The 16,131-nt window shown below is 39.2% G+C and overlaps 1 protein-coding gene across 1 annotated transcript in view; it reads right to left on the reverse strand.

Annotated features, from left to right (window-relative positions):
• The window catches only part of DTNBP1 (dystrobrevin binding protein 1), a 63,420-nt gene that overhangs the window by 976 nt on the left and 46,313 nt on the right, over positions 1 to 16,131 (reverse strand). The window contains exons 8-9 of the mRNA XM_082284990.1: positions 3,718 to 3,873; positions 1,669 to 1,812 (exon numbers count right to left, since the gene is read on the reverse strand). Of these exons, the coding sequence (XP_082141116.1) occupies positions 1,669 to 1,812; positions 3,718 to 3,873 (300 nt within the window). The remainder of the gene's footprint in view (positions 1 to 1,668; positions 1,813 to 3,717; positions 3,874 to 16,131) is intronic.

The raw sequence follows: 16,131 nt of genomic DNA on the forward strand, positions 1-16,131 counted from the left end.
GAGCAGTTCAAACCACATTGCCTATGACTGGTCCTCAAGAAATTTGAATGCTAGAAATTTCAGAGAACCTGCCTAATGTGGTGTACACCAGCATGCATTAGAATAACTTACACAACACACAGAAGAGGTTTTTCAGGAGCGACAGAGCTAACTCAATTTTGCAGTTTAACTTACTGTCATGAAATGTTGCAAAGCCAATGCCCACAAGCTGGCAATGTTTGTAGCAAGGCAAATTTGAAAACATTTCAATGTCTTGAGCTGATTCTCATTTTTACCAGTTATTAAGAAAACTTACCTTTATTTTGTGGTGTTCAGCACAATTGTCAAACAAACCTTGCCCTGACAACCCAGTTCTCCCCTGACAGCAAAATGAAGGGTTACCTTTAAGCCATCTCATTTTTCTGAGAATGAAGACTATTGCATATTTGGTTTGATACCAGGGTGCCCAGTTCTTAAAGCAAGCACAAAAATCCCTTAATCAGAGGGAAATAAAATGTCTGGAACCACAAGAGCAAGATTCACAAGACTTACACTGCAGTAATGTTGCAGTGCTGGAACATTACTACAGCACAGGTACATTATATTGCAGTGTATGTGCATGTATAGACACTATACATACAGGCTGTAATATTAAGATTACAGCATAAAATAATGTATTTTTTTCAAAAGCTAATGCATTTTGTCTGCTTAGTTAAAAAAGTAGTTTCTGCACTTCCTTAAATAATCCAGCTAAGACTGTTTGCTGTTAGGACACGAAGCTTCTTGGTCCAGCATCTGCCAAACAGCCAGCAAGGGTGTTTCTGTAATTACTGGCAAGCTGAAACGATGATCAGCTTTAATAATGCATGAAGTGGATGCCTATCCAAAACCACCCATCTGAATTCTGTTTTTGCAATGAAACAAAAAAACCTTTAGTAGTTAACTAAAACTAGTTGACCATTTGCCATAAGCTTTTCATGTTCACAGCAGGTGTTAATCACCTGTACATTGGGAGCACTGTAAGTATTTCCATAAAAATATTTCAATCTGTATTTTCAGAAGACCTCAAAAGGACCTTTTAAAGGAGCTTCATCATCTCCCGCAAGAAAAATCATTTTGGCTCTTTCAAGGAAAGGTATTTTAGTACTGAAGTTTTGAACTAGAAAAACACTTCCATGGTAGAAAACAGATCTAGTATTGAGACAGTAATTCTCAGTGTATGTGTAAACTGCTGTGTTGAACCATGTCTCTCAGTATCTCTCACTGAAGATCTTGCATTATACAACTGGTCCAAATTTGCCAAGCAACGTTATGGACAAACTCTAAGCAAGCAGTCTTAAAAATAAAAGCCTCATTACTGCCAGCTTTCTGTTACGTTTGCTAAAATGTCCTCTACTAAGTCTATATTGGCAAAAATGCACCTCAAGCCAGTACGAAACACATCACCTACCCAGGCTGTGATGAATACAACAGGGAGCTGCAGTAAGAAAAATGAGAGTGTCTGGAAATACCACGTAGTTTTGCAGCAACTCCCTTGTACAGCAACTAAATGTTAATGTGTCGGGAAGCACTAATGAAGAACAGTCAATCTACATCAAGTGTGATGTGTCGTGAGATAACATCACCCATTACAAATGTTCTGGTGGTTTACCACTGTCTCTAAGCAGGCTGTCATTACAAGTACCATACCCAGCATAGGAGACAGCACATTATTGTCCTCGCTTCCTGAGTTTAAAAAGACATCGAGTGCTTCCTGGTCAGACATGTCCATTAGGTCCATCTGCTCCAGCATGTCCACATTCACCTCCATGGAAGACATACTTCCAATCGGCTCTGCAGGAGAAACAGCGCAATGAGCAAACTGACAATCAGCTACACGAGGTTATTACCTACCAAGGCTGCAGAAGCTGCTGTAATTGTCTGCATTAGCAATAATTAAACTTAGGAATGGAAGGAGCTCACTCACAGGCGCTGCTCAGCAGCAACCTCAGGCCAAATCCAAGAGCACTCTGCAATCTTTGTTGTGAAGCTAACAACCATCTATTACAGCTTTTGTAAACCAAACCATTTTTAGCAGCAGTATTTATAGCAGTAACCTTCTCAGAAACAAGCTGAGATGGGACTCAGGGGCAAAGATTGAAACTTTCCATTTTGGAACACTCCTTTTCAATTCTCTCAATCAAAAGTCCTTGTAGAGAAAAACAAACACATTTAAGCACACAGTCACTACATGTCAATATACAAGGGACATAGAAATTCAGAAATCAGGATTAATGTTAACAGAGAGCAGCTGTTGCTCCTCTCTCAGTTAATCTAAGAAATGTCAGTAGTCTGTAAACCCAGGCTCATGGCTAGTATTTTCTCTCAGCATGGGGATTTCACATTATTAATTACTTGAGCAAATTACTTATCTGTCAATACAGAACTGACAATTTGCAAGGGAGGTAAATACTTGGGTGAGCATCTCCTTCCTTGAACAGCAAGACATGCAAAAGAAAACAAATTCAAGGCCACTCAAAGTCCAGCTGCTGCATAATATCAATTATTACAACCAAGAGTTTACTGGTTTATCTAAATTTAACAATTACCCTATTGAAAGCTTTCATAGGTGAACTGAGATGAAATCCTGTAATTTGATTGAGCTATTTTTTTCAAATATGCTATAGCTCTGCAGTTTTACATTTATTGCTGGTCCAAATCTTTCATTAAAACAGTTTTCTTTGATAAACATGGGTTCCACATAATACTAAAAAGCTGAAGTTCCTAATGTTAGGCAGCCTAACACTCTTAACAGAGCTGTGTGCCTGTGTGCCCAGTACCAGCCCATCACAACGTCCACTTTTAGCCTAAAAGACCACACATTACACAAAGCAGGAGACTCAAACTCAGTTCCTTCCCTGACTGTGAATTCAGATTTACATATCCCACCTCTCCCTGGCCACCCATGCAGAGCATCTTGCAGATGAGTATTTATAGCATTCATGCAGAGAAATGGAAACCTTGGATTGTATTCCCTGCTTTGATATTACAAATGATAGCAGAACTGCACTTGGAGCAGGGACAGAATCTCTACATTTTTTCCTGCCACATGAATGCTTAATTTCCCACTGGCTTCCCTACTGGTCCAACAGCGCCTGCATTTTGGTCCAGCAGATGGAAACCTCCCACACAGAAGTGCCTGTAATCTCTGGCATTCTTGTGCTTTAACCAGTCTGGAGATGCCAGACTTGTGTGATTTCATAATAAGGAGACTCTTAATGTGACCTCCCGTGTCCTAATCACACCCAGTGATAGGGAACAGCTGCCACCTGGGAACTGCTCTGAAATGCTACACTGAGCTTTCCTCTGCACTTTGCAAAGTGTTCTAAGGTATCCCCTTGCCAGGTGACAATCCCAGGTTTTGGAACTCCAGTGGACAAAGCAGCTGCCTCCATCCATATTTTTACATAGATGCACTCTTCAGCTGCAGAGAAAAATGCTGTTCCAGAGGTAGTTCAGTGCTTTGCATTTCCTCAGACAAGGAGTAGAGCCTGACTAACCTTGCAAGGTATCCAGTGCCCCTGGGACACAAAGTTTGTTTAAAAGGCTTATCTGAAGTTCCAATTCCACTGAGGAAGAATTTGGACATTTTTGCAGAGCTTCCTCTGTGCATTAAAACCACTGCTGACTCTGCCCCCTCAACAATGCTCTCCCAAGTTGGGAGTTTGTGCATTATGCAGAAGGTATTTTACAACTTGCCTCTCCTCTCTGCTATCTGCAAGTATCCTGTGGAAAGGTATTGCTCCATGTCCTGCTGGAAGGCTTCTTCAAAGAACTTCTGGCGCTCCTTTAGCTTCATCTGCTGGGTGTGCTCCATGTCCAAAACCTTCTGTGCATGTTCAGCATCGAGTTCAGCTGAGCATGAAACAAACAAACAAATCAAATATTGCAGGTGTATCCCCCCAACTCTCAGAATTTAAAACCCACAGAACCTGTTCAGTAAATTCTGACAGGCTGTTACTACAGGCTGTTAGCACAGGCTGCCATAAAGGAGGTCTCTGTGCTTTGCAACTGTATTTTAAACCAGGACAGTGATGCCTTATTAGGCAGGATAACCTTCACATTAAAGTGATGTCAACGATTTATCTTGAGGCAAAATGCAAATTTCCTGAGCTGTATAAACAGAAACACCTGAGAGCACTGTCCATCAACAACTAGGATTTCAGAATTCTGCCCAAAAAAATTCAGATAATGATGCTTCTGCAGTCATATGCACCTAATGCACACAAAAGCAACACTTTTAATTTGAATATTGCAGCATGTTTCCCCTACAATGCAAGTGGCAAGATACATACATGTACTGATATGTACCTACATATATAAATACACATACATAACATGTGGGTGTGTGCATATGTGCCTGAAATTCTGGCTTTGCCAGCTTCCAGACAGAATGGGAAAATCCCTTGAAGAATCCTACATGTACATGCAGCAAAGGAAATATTAGACAGAATTAGGAATATTAGACAGAGTATCATTAGAAGAGCTCCTTCCCCCCTGTTTTGCTCTAGACTGGACAGAGGAGAAAAGAACTGTGCTGTTTACTGCAGAAAACCATCTTCTAGATTAAAAAATGTAGTTGCTATTGAAGTACTGACTGCAGTCAGACTGCTAAAATATGCTTCAGAAAATTTGCTTTTTAGGAGGAATATATAACCTGGAACCCTGTTCCCAGAGTTCTTTGTTCACTTTTCTGGTCTCATGAGCACTCTGCTTACAATAAAAAGGAATTTTCCAGCTGAGCTGCTGATGGAAGGGACAGGGGTGGTGAGAAGAGCTGCTGGTCTGTTCCATTCTGCCTGTTAGGGAAAGGTCCAACAAATACCACTGGGTGAAAAATGTCCAGGCTTTCACACGCCAGACAGACACAGCTGGAATATGGCATCCACATGGATAAATGCTGAGGGAGTGCAAGGTTTTCTAGGACAAGCGCTGTGTCAGTTTTCCAGGAAAAACATTATGTTAATGATATTCTAAGACATGGACATTCATTAAAAGCAGTTACCATTATGGAGATTATTACCCAAATGCAGAACATGTTTTATGAAACCAGGCAAAACATCAGAGAGCAGTTAATTCACTCTGTGGCCTGAAATCAAGGTCACAGATCATACACAGAAGCAACTGAGCTGTGGTAGATGCCACAAGAAGACAGGAAACTGGACTGATACACTAGATATTTATTAAAACATCAGTAAATAAGCTGAAATATCTCTTTTTTAAGGGGATTGCAGAAATAAAACATCAGTGTATGAAACAGAAAGCATCTTCCCTGAAGGCAACATGTCTTTATTATCAATTACACTGTGGTGTATGATGACTCTGTGTCCCCTGGAGCAACTCCTTTACTGCAGTCCTGGATGATGAGCAATTATTAATAACATTGTCTATGATGCAGAAATGCTATTCAATTGTAATAATAAAAGCCAGCGGCTCTCACTGACAACGGGAATCTTCTGTCTCTCTCATAATATATTCTGACAGTTTTGCACTCTAGATTGGTAATTCAGGATACTTTTAATCCCAAAACAGAGATGGCATCCAAGTGACAGGAGACTGATACAATCTCCCTCTTGACATTGAGTTTTTTGTTTTTAACTTTTGCCTAAAATGTCCTGAAAACTGTTGAAATTGTCACTGGCCAAAGCTGAATGGCAACAGCTGCCTGCTGTGCTGGCATGTTCCACAGGAAACTGTAAACACAGAGCTGCTGTCACAGACTTGTTCCCCAAAGTCCGAGAGAGAGTTAACATCTAGAACCTTGCTGCACGATTTCACGCCCTGCCAGGTGTAGTAAGAGGTGCTTGGCTAAGCAAAACCAAACTGCTGCATTTGTGGTTTCTGTTTGTTGTCAGAAATACTAAGGATGGGTAGGTGAAGCCAACAGTCACACATGAAACCAAAGAAAACAGGTGTATTGTTTCTTTCACAAGGCTACTCAGAATTACATTTTCCATAAGCCAAGTGTAGTTTATAAAACACTGAATAGAGACAGCACCAAAGGAGTTCCAAGTATCCTCCATACTTGAAAAGTATTGAAAGTATCATCCATATGCCATCATACACTGCTCATATGAATTCCTCCCAGGATGCAAACTGAGGCTTGGCACACTTAAAATAATACTGTATTTTTCCTTTCACCCTAAAATCGTACTTTTCAATTAGCTACTGCACCTTTTTCTCTATTACAGTGCTGTGCACAGGAAAGAAAACAATACAGACTACACAGAAAATGCTAATGCACAATTAGATGCAGACATACAGGAGTTGCCACAATAATCCAAATAAAGGATGACTAATTCCTCACCAGCTATGACTTTTAAGAGAGCAGACACTAAAAGCAGGCAATTTTTTCCTAAAAAAGCAAACACTCAAGTGCTAAGGCACAGCCTTCTGCACCACGCCCAGGAACAGCCCCATGGCTCACCCTGCTCCCTGTCAGGGAACAACCCACAGCCTGACTCCCCTGCCCTGCATCTTCAGTGTTTGAACCACACACCAGGAGAATCCAAACTCCAAAGGAACAAATTACAATAGCTTACAACCATACACCTCAAGAGTAGAGGGCACCATTTCCTGGTATCACTCCTAGGCCTGGCTGACACTTCCTACAAATTAAATTTCTGCCACAGTACTTGAAGATTCTATCCAATGAACAAAGTGACCATTTTATGCTTTAATCTAAAATATTTTCCAGCTATGTACAACAGATTTCCTGAATAAGTTAGAAGAATTACTTTAAAAAAAAATAAAAAATCAGCAATTGAAAAGACTGGTTGTTTACATGGCTAACACATCCCTTAGAGCAAACATGAAAGATGTCAAGTTGTCCAAATGGATGGCTTTTTGGTTACACAACCAGTTTACTTCCCTTCAACTAATTCATTATGCAACTTTATATCTCATGTGAAGTAGAACCCATAAATGCATCTGGTCTAAAGAAAGAAGGACACAGAGAACACAAAAAAATAACCCTTTTCCTCCTACTAGAGTCCATTTGCTTTTTGTAGCCTCATCCAACCAGACCATAAAATGCATGCACACATTCTTCGAGGGGTTTTTTGCTTTTGTGACAGAGATCAAAGTTGCAAGCAGCCCTTCACTGAACTCACTCCTGGGTTTTGATGTTCCTCCTGTGCTGGGAGAGTTTGAAACTGGACACGGCATGAAGACACACTGGGTAGAGGATAATCCTTTCCCTTGATGTCCTGGCCACATTCCCGTTCACACGGCCCAGGGTGCAGTGGCCTTCCCTGCTGCCAGATGTGCTGCAGGCTGGCACCTGGCTCGCTGCCCTCACAGGTTTCCACAGAGCCGGGGTCATCTCCAAGCTCAGTGCCAGAGCGCTCCATCTCCTCACTCTGGACAGAGCGGTGGCTTCTGGTCCCAGCCCCCAGATAGGGAATGACCCATGAAGTACCACCCTCCCACCCAGCCAGTCATTTGTCCACCCTGCTGCCCATCCACCCAGACTGCAACATCATCACTTGGCTGCAGGAACACCATGTGAGATTGTCAAAACCTATCAGTAAGCTGGCTACTCACTGAACAACCAAAACCCTTCAAAAATCAGAACAATAAAATCATACAGGCAGACAATGGAAGGCAGAGAGCCAAGCAGCTTTTCGAGTGCATCATGACTTAGCAACTTATCCTGCAACTGCCTCGTTACAGACCCTTTCAACTACAAATATCAAAGCAAGACAAGACACTGGGGAGTGCTTCAAAGGATGCAGTTTCCCTCAAAAATGTTTAAATTATTCTTGACAGAATTTAGAATACATGTTGATACTACAAGGGAGGATGTGCAGAGCACTCTTGCACTATAGTTTGCTGACAGGTGGGGAGAGTGCATTGGCAAAACTTGGGGAAAACAAAGTAGAATAAGTGATCTAGGTGCACACAGTCTTTCTTCCACAGGTGAGTGAAAGGAAAACAAGTGAAATCTACAAGACCTAGCTGTTTTTAAAGGCTTATTTAACAGCCTCTTCACAAAGCAATTTGTTTTTACTAAAGGTATACTCAAATACTTACAATCAAAAGAATTAAGTCCTGATTCACTAGAATGTGAAGTCAGGATTTCACTCAGTGACAGAATGATCATCTGTGTTTGAAAAAATAAACACTGTTCCAAATGAGATTTACTGTCTGCCAAGTCTCAAAAGCCTGCATTTTCATGAAAAAATGTTTTACTAAAATTAAGATTATCAAAAAAATCCGTCATTAAGAATGACTGTACGTACTTCTTGATAATATCTAACTAGGGTTTTTACAGATTGCATCAGAATATGAAAAGTAGCTCACAAGCAATCTAGTCAAGAGGAAAAGTAGAGGTTTTACCAGTGCAGAAAAAAATTATTTTTAACATTTCCCAGCAAGCAGTTTCAGTAAGTTGGCTTACCTTGAAAATTCTCTTTAAACACATTGCTTACTTGAGATCCTTGGAATATAAAAGACAAGCTTAAATAAATATCAGAATAAACCAGAGAAAATAGGTGCCTGTGCACGCCAGGATTCCAGTTACTAACACAGCACCTGGAGGAAGAGGCAGCTTCCGACCAATGCCACAGGAAACAGCTTGGGAAAAGGTTTCCACAGAACTCCAAACCTTATCTGGCTACCAGGAAATCATCGTAATTAAGAGACACTAAAAATATGCTCCACCAAAGAGCAAATGCACAAATTGAGTTCTAAAAATGTAAATATATCTAGAATTAAAGAAAAAAAAAAATTAAAATCACATTTGTGATTAAAAATATGCCAGGCTGACTGCTCTGCAAGGTGGCCCACACCACTGTAATGGATTCTCATTTTAGAACTAGATCTACTGTGATTCAGAAACAGCAAGAATACTTTTGGCCACTTCATTTGTCACTAAAAAGATCCCAAAACCTGAGTGAATTTGCCTGTTTCTCTTTTTTTTGTTTTTTAAATCAAGGGCAGACACATTTTTATGCCTGCAGATGTGGTAAACAGGAACGACTTTAGAATTGTTTTAACTGGTTTTAACTACAGTGAAAATCACCATGGATATACTGTTCTATGGCAGATTAGGGGTGGGGTTTTCCCACACTTGCTTCATGTCATGCAAAGTATGGAAATGTTACAGCAAAAGCTTTGGAGGGGGATTCTCTCCTTCAGGCACATGCCTGACTACTCCTGGGTTAACAAATCTGCAATCCACCATCTTCCATTTTTCTGGTTCAATGTCCTTTATGGTCATTGGTGTTCAAGGACAATATCTGTCTTTCTAGAAGACAGAATTTAGCGCTGTGGCTTCAGTGGGATGTGAGTACCACAAGCCTTCCTCAGCTTCCACCAGGACAGGCTCTGTTAGCAAGAGGGTCTTCTACCTCCCTGATTTATCCTTTAGTCAGATTCCTACCCAACTAAAACAGAATAAAAAGTGACCTGCAAGGGAAGGAGGGAAGGATAACATTAAGCTGAACCTCCTCAGTGTAGAAAGAAGAAGAAAAAAAAAAAAAAAAATAGCATCTACGCTCACACACTTGTTTCCTGCCTCCCTATAAATCCACCATTTATGTGAGAACAATCCACATATAAATCCATACTATAAAAACTATAAATCTGCAATTATGTAAGAACAATAATTCGGTTAGTGAGCTGCAAAATGTGTATTTCCACTATAAATAAACCTGACAATGTCACATGTACCTTCAGTACATTTAAGTTTGTGAAGACAATCTGGCTTTAAAACCTAGCCACACATTTGAAAAATCCCACTATTACAGAAATTGTACCTGAAAACAGCTCAAATGATTCAGCACAATTCTACTGTCACGAAATGCAGTATTTAATGCATATGCTCTCCAACTACTGGTTTTTCAGCCTTACCTCAAAAATACTAATTTTCAAATGGAAAAACTAATCAATAGCAAATCTAAACCCAAAGTACTTAAAATACAAACCACGGTACTGCAGTATTCTATTCACGTTTCTAAAAGGTCCATGAAACTGTCCCAAATAAGATTAATAACATCCCATCGTCTAAGCACAGATTGATCTATCAAACAATTTAATGACTATTTTCCATTCCAAAAAGATAACCACCCTTGCTTTGGAATTAGAAGGCTCTCAAGACAGACAAGTAGCTTCTGCTGCTACAAGAATAGTGTCAATCTTAACCTTAGCACAGCTGTGAGCTATTTGCCTTCTAGATGAAATTATGTGCATGTGCAGACACGTAAATTAATGATGAGATACTGTTTTGCTGTCACAACACATTGTGCACAGGTTGAAAACACAGGTCCCACGACATGGCACATCAGTTGGCAGGTATCACTTTTACTTGTCCTCAAGAATAACACCCAGTCCCAAACTCCTGCTGCAGCAGAACTACTCTTCACCCAAACTATAACCATCATCAGACACACAGAACAACACCATTCAGCACTGAACTAAATCTTGCCTCAAAGCGTGAAGGCAAACAAATTTTTGCCTTCTTTCCTAATAACTAAAACAAAATGAGGGTTTCACTCCATAAACTGCTTCCAGAATAACCAGTTTTCTGACTGAACATGCTAATTTATACCTCTCTCTTCGGAGGGAGGAGAAGATCCTGTTGAACAGTCCTAGAGGCTTCAGAGCCAAAAGGAATGAGCTGCAGATTCGTAGTCTCAGTACAGTTCAGCCTAACCGGACTTACTTTACATTGACAGTGAAATATTTTAGACCTGAGGAGGGATTTTGGTTTTTTGGAAGACATACTTTAATACAAGTCTTAGGTTAACATAACCAATGACAGCACAGTCAGAACAGGAAAAAAAAAAAAAAAAAGGAAAAACATACCTTTTACAAACTATCATGTAACTAGTTGAAAGAGATTTTTATTTTTTCACATGCTTGGTAAAGCATTCCGTATTTATTACGCAGACTATATTTGGTAACAGATCATAGGAACATATCATAGAATCGTAGAATGAATTCTAGATAAAATGATTGAGCTGGAAGGGACCTCAGACATCATCTAATTCCAATATTTTGCCATGACATTCCACTAGACCAGGTTACTCAGAGCTCCATGCAACCTGGCCTTGAACACTTTCAAGGAAGAGGCATTTGCAACTTCTCTGGGCAACCTGTTCCAGTGCCTCACCACTCTCACAGTAAAGAATTTTTTCCTAATATCAAATCTAAACCTACTCTCTTTCAGTTTGAATCCATTGCTCCTTGTCCTGTCACTACATGCTCTTGTAAAAAGTCACTCTTCCTCTTTCTCTCCTTGTCTTTCCTGTAGGCTCTCTCCAGGTACTGGAAGGCCACAGTTACATCACCCCAAAGCCTTCTCTTTTCCAGGCTGAACAATCCTAATTCTATCTGCCTTTCCTAGGAGGGGAGGTGCTCCATCCCTATAATCTTGGTGGCCTCCTCTGGACTTGTAATTTCTTTCTTTCTATTTTAAGCTAATTATAACAGGTGAGAAACTGCACAAATTAAAACTAAATATTCACATAGTCAGAACTCCAGGACCACCAGTGAAATAACACTCCCACAGGTAGAAAAAGCCTTATTTGTTTACACCAAAGTTTCATATGCAGCAGTATTTTAAAAAGACCATAAGCAAATCATTTTATCAGTAGCACACACAACATGTTTGAAATATGTATTTTTTTCTTGCCAACTTAGTCTATTTCCTATTCAATTTATGCCAAAACAATTTCTCCAATGCAAGCAAAAAAAATTTGCTATTCATTCACCCAATTAATGCTGAGCTTATTTCTTAGAAAAAGAACCATTAGATTACAAATCTAGTCCAGTTCAACACTGTTTGGTTAATGTCCCAAATGAATCACACTACAGATTTTCTTTAGAAATCCTAGAGATGAGCAAACACTTTTGTTTGATATCATTAGTGAAACAAGATCTGAAATAGCATTCCCTCTAACAAACCAGCATCCATGAGCATTCAAACATGAGGGGACTGACAGCTATTAGAGATGTGTTACCAGCTGAGGAATTTTAAAACACATGCAGTCCTCCATATTCATTACACACAGAGTATGAGTTATGACAGACCAGATTATTTTCAAAATCCATATTTATTCTCAAATTCAAAGATGCCATCATTCTTTTTAAAAAAGGAACATGTACCAGTGCTATTTGCTGGTAAAGCCAATTTGCAACATTAGCAATAGCATGCCTTTTCCATACTTTTTATAACACTGTAAGACAAATCTCTTCAAGCTACATTATAATAGTCTCTTATAAAAGCATTTTTCAATTAATGGGTTGTTTTAAATTCACCCAATTGGACAGTAACAATTATACAGGCACAATAAAAGGAAGACAACCAAAACAAAAATTGTACTACATTTCAAACAGAACAATCTGGCTGCACATAAAGCCGTATTTTCAGAACATATGACTACATTTTCACAGTTAAAATTCCTCATTTTCTACCTATGGAAAGGCATTATATAGCAAGAAATAGGGAATCTGACGTTAAGTGCAGAAATATAGAGAGTGTTTTTTCCACTGAACATTTTTATCTTTAAAATTAAAATGTGAAAAACAGTTTAGCTAGCACATGGGCTGTGATTCAGAGGTAAGGCAATATTCAGTGTGTCAGTTCTAAAGAAAGGACATTGAGTTTTAAATTTTTAATGAAACCTTTTAAGCTTTCTCCCATGCATCTAGTTTTCATATACTCAAAGACATTCCACTTGTTTCTTCATTTTTTAACAGAATATTAAATGGTCTATAGCTCAGAAATAACAGACCATAACAAACAAAAAAAGCAGCCCTGACAGAACTTCCAACTTGCAAAATACTAGCTGTCATTGAATAGCTCAATTATAAGAATAAAATTCTTCAGATAAACTTGAAAAATATTTGAGATAAATCTTTTGAAGGGGGGAAAAAAAAAGTCTTGAAAGATTATCTGCTCCCACTGGCTTGCTGACTTATTTGTGTGCCATCTTCCAAACTGTACAGATGTGCAACACTGAAGGTATAATAAAGGTCATCTTTATCTAGAGTGTCAAAGCCCTTCCATAATTTTACTGCCAACTCATAACAGTTTCTGCAACTTTGACATGTCTATTTGTTTTTTAAAGGATTTAAGGACAAATCTTGAGGAGCAACCCATACAACAAGGGCAGATGGGAAGAAAACCAAAACCCTTCTTTTACAGTCTGTAAACTGTAGTCTATGGCTGGGTTCACCCTCTTCTTTTGTTCAACATCTCACGCTTTTAATCTTCCAGGATTTCACATGGCAGACAACATTTGCTACTAACAAGAAGAGAAGCTACCATGTCTCAGCATACCAGTAGTTCTCAAATTTTTCATCTGACATGCAAGTTTTACCGTACTTTGTCTTTAAAGACAACCAGACTAAACTAGTGCATCAATGTTGGCAAAGTCAAGGTAGATCACCACTCACCCAAACAATATACCTGATTTTTTGGTACTAGATCAAACTGGCACTGCCACACCAAGGAAGCACTGGTGGCTGGGAACAAAAACAATTCTTCTAGACCCAACAGTTCTGAAAAGAAACCTTTCTGGAGGTGTGTGTTTGTTTGATTGTTTTTATACAGAATCAGCTGTCATCTGTCCTCCTGAAGCTGGCAGAGAATTGACATCAGGTATAAAACCAACAGCCACCATACTGCCGGCTCCAGCAGCAACCGCCTTCACTCAAAACTATTTTTGCTGTTGGGTCATTAATTCGTCAATGGTAGCACTAGGTACAAACTAACAGTGTTATTTTAAACTTGTGCTTATTCTGGTTGAGCTTGCAGTAATGGATAAATTGATCACAAAATTGGCTACTCAAACTGATTTAAACAACCACGTAATTAATTTTTCAAGTACTGTAGCAGGCTGGTTTAAAGGTACTGTACAAAAACCAGCAGGTCTTTTCTCATGTGTGCCATATCTAAGATCTTAACACCATTAGGTTAATAGATTGCTTTAAATAATTAATTTAATACATAGAAATTAACAGACTAATGGAAATTAATAGAGGAATTTATTAATATTAAATGCATCTAGACAAGTTTCACTGGCTAACGTAACTAACCAGGTCACCTGTACCCTCAAAGAACGAGAATAATTAATAGCTAAGACTTCTCTTATTTGATGTTCACAGTTTTACACCTGCTTTTCATTGGGAGGAATTGTTACCACTAGAACAGGACAAAATTTCCTAGGTCTCTCAGTTGCTTAACCCAACACCTCAATGAATACATGTAACAAAAAGAGAGACACCCATGCAGCAAGGGAGGAGGGGGAGCAGATGGATGATGTTACTGATGCTTCAGTGGAGCACTAAACAAGAGAAATATGAAAGGAAAGGAGATACAAAGGAAGAGAAATGAGGATGGGGCAGAGGGAGAGGGGAAGGGCAACTGGCAAATCAGATTGCCCAAAAGAGATAATAAATGAGATACGACCCTTCATTCTGGATTTCTCCAGTCTGGCAGAGATTAAACAAGTTGTGGGGAGAAAAACAATACTAACTGGGAGGAAGAAATTTAAAACAGAGGCAGAGAAGGCTTTGCCTTATTGAAACCAAACACCACAAACAAAAAGCCACTACAATAAAATCTGCCCTACTGAAGCTACTCTGACAGACAAAAACCCAAGAGGCTGCAGGAACAATTGCGTTTGAGTGAGGAAGCACATCCTGCTTTGTGACCATCAGTGACTAAACCCTATGCCTACGGTGAAAGCGACCTGACAGACGACACCTAGGATACAGTATCTTATTTGAGCAAACAAAGAAAATCCACCTAAAGGATGCACAGACATCAAAGTGACAGTGAGGAGTGAATAAAAAGCAGAAATTCAGGACGCTGATAAAAGCACAAGGGGGAAGGGGAAAAAGAAGGGGGGCTGACTGAAGAGGGAAGTCAGTGTAATTAGGACTGTGAAACCTGTAAAATACACTTCCTATGAGATGATTCCTTTCAATATACACAGCTATATGAAATCTCTCTCTCAGCTTTTCTCCCCACCTTCTTTTCTTCCAGCACATGGATGCCACACAGGTCTTTTAATATCTCCTGCCACACCTTGGGACAGCAAGTACTGACTTGTGCCTGTGCTGCAATACAGTATAAAATGATGAATTCATTTCCCTGACATCTGTATCAATCAACTTCTGCTGTTTGTAAGCACTTTAAAAACATTCACCTTTAGGCCAACTAAAAATAAAGAACACTTCATTTATATTATTTTCCTTAACTCCTGAATATGTATAAGGCCTTGCTAACCTAATTTTTGATTTTGTTCTTCAGAATATTTTTGCAGTAATCAGTCACAAGTACTTTAAACCTCACAAAATGCATGCACATTTCCTGCACATGGCAAACGTGCAGCTCATCTCTGAAAAAGTTAAATTTCCTAACTCTCGCTCTATTTCTCTAAACAGCACCTCTCTACTAGGTATCATTCTCTATAGCAACAAAAATCATACACTCTGTCACTACAACAGGTATAGCCACCCATACCTGGACAAAGAGCCTCTATTGCATGGTGATTCTAAAACAGAAAGTGGAAATGCTAATTTTTGAAGCATTAGGATAAACTATAAGCAGAAGTGTAATGATCCTACTCAGTGTCCAATTTTTCCTCTTTCACATCTAAGCTTGGATAACATGCCTCTTGAAATCTGAACATCAACTAATTTTAGAGGAGGGTATCATTAAAACACAATATGACCTTTATTAAATATGAATTATTTGTTCACAACACATTTGGCATGACAGTGGGAAAACATTGCCTTCAGGCCACCATTATATCTGCCCTGTTTCCTTCTCTTTCTTCCTGTCATCCTACATCTGCTTTGTCAGCCCCAACAGTGTCCAACTTCCATGGCAAAAGAGATTTGCTGCCTCCTTTTAGAGCAACCAAAAGTATTCTTATTCATTACTAACACAGAAATAAAATTATGAATTTTAAGACCTAAGCTTTCCAAAGCTTTAGGCAGAGTATTCCTCATCTCTTCACTGCTGCTGTAGATGACAACAGATGACACCACATTTGATTTCACTGACATTTTAATGCAGGAAAAATTTTGTTTACAGTCATGAAGACCAAAATTTATTTTTTAAGTAAAAGATTAAGTTTAATGGAAGTGGGTTAC

The sequence above is a fragment of the Coloeus monedula genome (genome assembly GCF_965178545.1).
Source record: "Coloeus monedula genome assembly, chromosome: 1".
NCBI classification, from domain to species: Eukaryota; Metazoa; Chordata; class Aves; order Passeriformes; family Corvidae; genus Coloeus; species Coloeus monedula.